The sequence below is a fragment of the Nannobrachium achirus genome, assembly GCF_963921795.1.
Source record: "Nannobrachium achirus genome assembly, chromosome: 7".
NCBI lineage: Eukaryota > Metazoa > Chordata > Actinopteri > Myctophiformes > Myctophidae > Nannobrachium > Nannobrachium achirus.
In genome coordinates, this window is record NC_137816.1 from 16,358,688 (window position 1) to 16,366,077 (window position 7,390).

At 43.3% G+C, this 7,390-nt stretch overlaps 1 protein-coding gene across 1 annotated transcript in view; it reads left to right on the forward strand.

Moving 5' to 3' along the window:
• myom2b (myomesin 2b) overlaps nt 1–7,390 on the forward strand; it is a gene marked incomplete at both ends in the record, with an annotated part of 56,352 nt that overhangs the window by 24,696 nt on the left and 24,266 nt on the right. The window contains 5 exons of the mRNA XM_080730075.1: nt 1,173–1,287; nt 2,833–2,992; nt 3,428–3,534; nt 4,669–4,713; nt 7,140–7,276. Of these exons, the coding sequence (XP_080586201.1) occupies nt 1,173–1,287; nt 2,833–2,992; nt 3,428–3,534; nt 4,669–4,713; nt 7,140–7,276 (564 nt within the window). The remainder of the gene's footprint in view (nt 1–1,172; nt 1,288–2,832; nt 2,993–3,427; nt 3,535–4,668; nt 4,714–7,139; nt 7,277–7,390) is intronic.

The window sequence follows — 7,390 nt, forward strand, 5'->3', positions numbered from 1 at the left end:
ACACACACACACACACACACACACACACACACACACACACACACACACACACACACATACATGTGCGTGCGCGCACGCACGCACGCACACACACACACACACACACACACACACACACACACACACACACACACACACACACACACACACACACACACACACACACACTCCAATCTATAGATAAGTCAATTCCCTGCATGGCACAAAGCCCTGTGGGACCGCACCAACCTGCTAACCTAGATAACCAGCCGCACCCACCCTCCTAGTGGCGACCATGAGTCTAGGGTGCATTCATTTACCCCTGTGTTTTTACATGGTCAAGCGCTATTCTATTACAGTGGTTCTCAACCTTTTCAGGCCGCGACCCCCCCAAATAATCATATCTGAAGCAGGGACCCCCACCCTGCACAAGCACCTGGAATTGTGGGAGTTGGCATTAGACTACATTTAGTTTGACTCGATCTGTTCCATTGTGAAAATAGCCGACATGCTCACAACGCCTCGCAACGCAAGGCGTTGTGAGCATGTAGATCGGCTATTTTCACAATTTCTGCCTATAATATTTGACAATTTGACCCATGTTTGAGCAGAGGTACTAAAAAGGTCTTTAAAGTCCTTAAATTGTCACTTTAGAAAATGTGCAGATACCCTGTATGCACTTATACTGTATGTTGGTCTGTTTACTGTTGAGTGAGAAAACAATGTTGGCATTGGGACCCCCCAAAATAATGTGGGGACCCCCCTGGGGGTCCCGACCCACAGGTTGCGAACCATTGTTCTATTACAGTCACCCGAGTCAAGGATAGGGTGACTCTCTTCCATTGGCGTGACTACTTTTACAAGCACAGTATTCTTAGGAAAAGAAGCTTGATTTTAGCTTCCCTAATTTATTTGCCACTTTCGCTGTTTCACCAGCCAAAGGGATGCGTAAAAAATATCCCTGAAGCTTTTTTTCTTTTTTTTTTACCTGAGCAAGTCAATAGGGGAGAGTAGAGGAGAAACACTTACCAGCCACAGTACGAAAAAAAAAAATTACAAGCGTTTGACAGATGGCTGGTGGCAATTTCACGCGCCATTAAACCCGCTCAAACTGTGGTACCAACAATCACATCGACCCTCCATTCATGGACTTCACGCAACATTATGTCCTCTCTCCCACCTCTGTCTCCTAGGTAACAGGCCTTGAGGTGGGCTGCTGCTACGTGTTCCGCGTGCGCGGGGTCAACGAGGCAGGAGTGGGCGCCGCCTCTCTGCCCTCTGACGCCGTGGTCGCCAAGTCCCTGCCAGGTAACCATGGGAAATGATCCGTTCTGTTGTGTCGTTCAACACTGCTATAATATGTAGGTGCTGTGACATATGTTTTTTTATCAAAACTTTTTGATTGATTGATTGGAATTTTTATTAGACAAAAAAGTACAGCACAAGTACAGGAACACCCCCCAAAAAGCCTTTAGCGGTCTTGTTTCTGTCGGAGGTCCTTGCTAATCAATTCATCGACTTATAAAATAGCAAAAGAAACATTCAATATCATCACAATTATAAAACACAATTGACTTCTCGCCTGTCTATGGGAGGCCTCTGGCCTCCTGAAAGGTGAATTTTCAGGGCAGATTTGAAGGAGGCCAGCGAGCTACATGTTTTAACAGAAGTAGTCAAGGAATTTAACTTTAAGCTCTGTTTAAGTATAATAATAGCAATCAATGCTATATAGTGATTACATTTCCACCAATTGCATTAAATCAGGAAAGAGAACCCATTTAGGCTATCTGCTACAATTATTATAGTGTTGCAATTTTGTCTGGTCGTTTTTGTTTCATCACTTCCAATTTCACGTCCTTATCTTGTATCCTGTATGAGTTCTGTGTTACTTAACAAACACAAGAGCAACGTTGATGTCAATATGTATGAGAACTAACATCTTCTGACACACCTTGCCGTCTACACAATAAAATGTACACAGTAAAATCAATTTGAAACTCAGAGAGTGTACAAATGTAATCAAAAGGACTCTCTCAGAGTTAAAGTAACACTGATTTTACTGTGTACCGATCCTAAAGATCATCTTTTGTCCAGAGTAGAGAGCTTTCTGGGTTGAAATTACTTCTTAAAATGGGGAGCTGAGAAGGTAAAATAGAGACGGCAAGGGAGCTGACATCTCCCTACCTAGTCTTGCATAGCCAAACAATCAGAGATCCCCGCCTACTGATACGTGTGGGGAAATCTAAATTCAATGAATGGGCTTAGAGACGAGAAAATGAGAGCTAACAAACCTACGCCTCACTACTCCGAAAACCAATCTTGATAGCATCACATACCGGTATGAAGGACCGTCCTAAAGTCTTAGCTGTTAGACTCTTCATTAATTGCATTTAGATGTATCAGTACAATATGTACTGTATGAGTGCAAATGGGCATCTCTGATAGACTGGACACTATGAAGAATTGAATGGACACTTCTTGCCATGGTTTTTTTTTTAGACTAGTGTTTATGCACTTTCAATGCACTGATTAATCACAATTGCAGCAGTGGACCTACAAATTACAGATGTATCTGTGTGCGTGCATGCGTGCGTGTGTGCGCGCGCGTGCGTGCATGTGTGTGAGTGCGCTCGAGTGTGTGTGTGCGTGTGCGTGTGTGTGTATAACCTTGATACATGAAAACTGTTCCTCTGACTCCTTTCAATTATTCATGTTTCGTTCTGACTGTGTCATATTGTATAGAGTACAGTTCTGCTTTGGCAATGTAAACATATGTGTGTGTGTGTGTGTGTGTGTGTGTGTGTGTGTGTGTGTGTGTGTGTGTGTGTGTGTGTGTGTGTGTGTGTGTTCTAGGGACCCAGGAGGTCACCTGTGGGGTGGATGAGAAGACGGGTGACATCGTCATGTCCTTCGAGTCCTGCCAAATGGGTGTGGGATCTCAGTTTGTCTGGAAGAAAAATTACCAAGAGTTCACAGACTTCTCCAGATGCTGCATCAAGACAGAGGGCAGCGTGTAAGAGCAGGCACATGCACCGATACACGTGCACGCAGAGAGGACTGGTTCATGCAGTAGATCATCATACTTGTTAGCTTCATTTCGTCACAGTCGGGCAGAAATCTCGTATCTCCAAGTTTCAAATTTGTACATTTTCTCGCAAAGTAAGGCACTGCTTCATCACACAAGGGCGTCGCACAAAAGTAGTGAAAACAGCCGATCTACGAGCACACAACGCCTCGCACCGCGAGGCGTTGTGTGCTTGTAGATCGGCTGTTTTCACTTGTTTAAATCATTTTAAAAATGATAAATACAAAACAAACGTTTTGGACATACACGGTTTCCACCCGATAACGATGATTTGGTAGAAGTAATTGTCATGATTCTTTCAAACCATTAATACTCATTCCCCCCTCTCTCTCTCTCTCTCTCTGCCTCTCCCTGGGTCTCTAGTTGTAAGCTTGTCTTCACGAGTGCTGAGAAAGAGGACTTTGGAACTTACACCGTTGGTGTCACCAACACAGCTGGAGTGTCATCCAGCCACACTATCACTGCTGAAGGTAGGAATCACACCAGTGTCACACCTGTGATGCATAATTATGAAACCTCTGCTTGTTTATGCATTAGTCTACTAACAGACCACCATTTTGATATAACATTTTCAGTCTCTGGGACCCCAATCTATAGAACTGTAATATCCTCAGTGTTAATCTAACTCAGAGGCCCCTTTTCCACCGGGTTGAACCAGTTCAGTTTTTTTTTGTCCTGCCTAATATTGAACCAGTTCAGAGTGTTTCCACTGAAAATTAATTCGTTCAGAACCCTGAAAGTTGGTTCAGAAACTGGAACCAAATAATTACCACCGGTTCCGTGAAAGCACCAAGGTTCCTACAGAACCAGTTCTAGAACAAGGGCTTCTGGTGGAAAAGGAGCCAGAGAGTGTATAAATGGAACCAAATGGACCCGCAATGGTCCATTTGTACACTCTCTGAGTTACAGACCAGTAAGGGTCCATTTGGTCCCTAACTATCAATCATTTAGCTGGGGAGTGGGGACCCCCATGGAACCCACTGAGGGGTCCCCCATTGAGAACCAATGGTCTCTACTGTATGTATGTACAGCCCAGTGACATACCGTAAGCAGTTTAATCAAATGATTTACGATTTACTTTCCACATATGCTACTGCTACAGTATGACTGTATGACTCTTTCATGGATAGACTATTGGCTAACGGTACCAGGGCCATAAACAGAAGGCTTCACTCACAATAGTTCCTGTTTATGTCTATAAGCTGCAGAAAAGTGTTTATATTGAGAGACCAACAGCAATGCCAGAAATATCTCATTCATATGCTTCTGCACCGCTGTTTGAAATGTGTGCTGACATGAGTGAGTGACAAATGCCAAGGCGTGTAAATTGTAACTGCGGTTCTTAATGACTCATTCGTGCCAGGGGCTCAGAAAGCTCAATGAATCCCTATAGGATTAAAGTTACCTACATGTCAGCATGTCAGAGTCTTCTCTGTGCCTCCAGCCTTCAAACCCCTCACTTATAATATAACCTGACATGTTTGGAAGACAAAAGTCACATGCAACTGCAAGTGTAAGTTATAACGAGGGTTTGTACAGTATGGATGACTCACTATGTGCCCGTGAAATACTCCCTGCATTAAAGTTGAATCCTTATGTTCCAGCGCTGAAGAAGATGCTGGCTCTCAGCTATGACATCAGACACCCAAGTAGGTATTCTCTCTCTCTCTCTCTCTCTCTCTCTCTCTCTCTCTCTGTCTCTCCTGCTCTCTCTCTCCCGCTCTCTGTCTCTGTCTGTCTGTCTGTCTATCTGTTTGTCCCTTACCTGCCTCCTTCCCTTTTCTTTCTTAAGCTCACCTTCTCTCTTTCACTCATCCCTTCTCTGTCTGTCCCACTCTCCTTCTTTCTCTTCCATTCTCTCTCTCTCTCTCTCTCTTTGTTCTTGTCTTGCTTTGAACCTCTGAGGTTTCTTTCTTCTTTCACATGCACATTTTTACTTGATCAAAACTAGCTTACCTGCTTTTGCATCATCACCCACCACTCCACCTGTTCATCTCTCCTCTTCTTAACTCCTCTCCTCTCCTCTCCTCTCCTCTCCTCTCCTCTCCTCTCCTCTCCTCTCCTCTCCTCTCCTCTCCTCTCCTCTCTGTCATCTCCTCTCAATTCATTTCATTAATTCGCATCTTAACCACATGAACCTTAGTGGTCCTATTTTTGGTTCCATTCAGTGAAAATATCAGAAATGCATGCTCACAACGTGTCACAATGCTTGTAGATTGGCTCTTTTCAGTGAAGATATTTGGTGTTGAGGGAAAGAAAGATCGGACCCAGTATAGAGCCCTGGGGGACAACAATGTTGTTATGTTAGTGTACTATTGACAATCATGACAATCATTTTAAATGAAGAATTTCACCCAGTCCAAGAGGGAATTATGTTATGTAGTGTCCACCGCCTCCTGTTCTATCTGCTCTCTGCTTTCCACTCCTGTCTGTTACTGAATACTGAATAGGGAACAAAAGTACAAACAGTTCCGCAAGCTTCTCCTTTACTCTCTTCTCATCTCATCTCTTCTCCTTCTCTCATCGCATTTATTCTCTCTCCTGACTTTTCTGTTCATCTGCATTTACTTTGGGTAATTTGCCAGAGTGGTTTATAGTGGATGTAACAATAGTCTTTTTGTATAGTTGTTTTAAATCCTTAAAGGACAACTTCACCACTTTTCAACCTATCTTCATACAATTGGTCCTCATTGCGACCGTTAGGTCGCAGTTTAGTATCAAAACCTCCACCGGCCGTCCGTCCGTCGGTCGGTCACACGTCACACCTTTGTTTGTGTACGGTGTGATGTCATACTGATGTCAGCAGTGTGATGTCATACTGATGTCAGCAGCTATGTCTCTATATATGGAGTTATATGTTGTTCGTGTCCAAATATGGGGCTTGTGAGGTCAGACTTAGTGAGATTCGTCGGTTATCTCCATATATGGAGGGAGAACCAGCTTATGAGCCGATGAGTTGTGTCAGAGTCGAGATCCTGCTTGTAATATTCATGATAAAATAGCAAAATAAATTCTACTCACACTGTGTCTCATAGGAGGGCTGTGGGCAGTTCAGAAACCCTTCTGCCAGTGACATAATCGATGGGGAATTCAAGCTAATAGAAACTGCAGGCTTTCTATTCCTTAAAAGTTACAATGTTATAATGGAGGCCATTGTTCTCGTGATTGAGAAATCTTATTTTTTTTTAATCTTGTTTAAAAAAGAATCTGCCAAACGATGATGTCACTGGCCGACGGGTTTCTGAACTGCCCACAACTCTTCTATAAGAGACACCGACTGAGTAGGATTTTTTTTTGCTATTTTGTTGTGAATATTAGTGAGGACCAATTATATGAAAATAGGTTGAAAAGTGGTGAAGTCGTCCTTTAATGCTTTCTCCTATATCGTCCAGTGGACAATATATATAGTGTTTAGGTGGTGAAAGCAAAGTGGACGTCGTCCACTAAACCCTATACTTCGTTGACCAGAGTCCTGCTATTTTCGCCAAATGTTTGGAAAAGAGGCATTACATTTTGTATAACACGGTTCTATTGTGAAAATAGCAGATCTAGCGCGAGGCGTTGTGAGCATGTAGATCGGCTATTTTCACAATATCAAAAAAAAAAAAAAACGAGTTTTGTCAGTTTTTTACACCGGTTTCTATGGTTTCTTGGGCTGGATATGGCAGCCTGGAACGGTTGTTTAAGTGCAGCTAAACTTAGCATGTTAGTAAACGTGCCACAATTAAATAATGCATTGCACCTGTGCAGCTGACCTGCGTAACCTGGGAATATACCTTTTTGTCAAGATAGGGAGAAGTGTGGAGAATATAATTATAATACCTTGTTATAGTGACCATATTGCATGTGTAGTTATTTTACTGTGCGGATAGACAAAGAGACATTCATGGATTTATATTTAAAAGTAACTTGTATTTTCCCCCCTGGACCCAGGGTATGGCAGCTGCATTCCCCTGCCATACCCTGGTAATATAGCTATAGGGTCCATGTGTGGCTAGACCCTGGCTGTTCCCCCCCTAATCTCATCTAATCTCATCACATCTCATCTCATCCCATCTCATCCCCTCTCCTCTAGTCATCCCTCTGAAGACTGAGTTGTCATTCAAGATCTTGGAGAGAGGCAGGATGAGGTTCTGGCTGCAGGCGGAGGAGATCTCTTCCAACGTTACCTACAAGTTCTTTGGGAACAACAAGGAGCTGTCAGGAGCCGATGTAAGACCTGATGGGTGGATAATGAATTACCCATGTAGAGCGGGAACGCCTTACTATGCCTATGCTTTAACTATGAAAAAATAGCAGATATACATGCGCACAGCGCGGCACCGA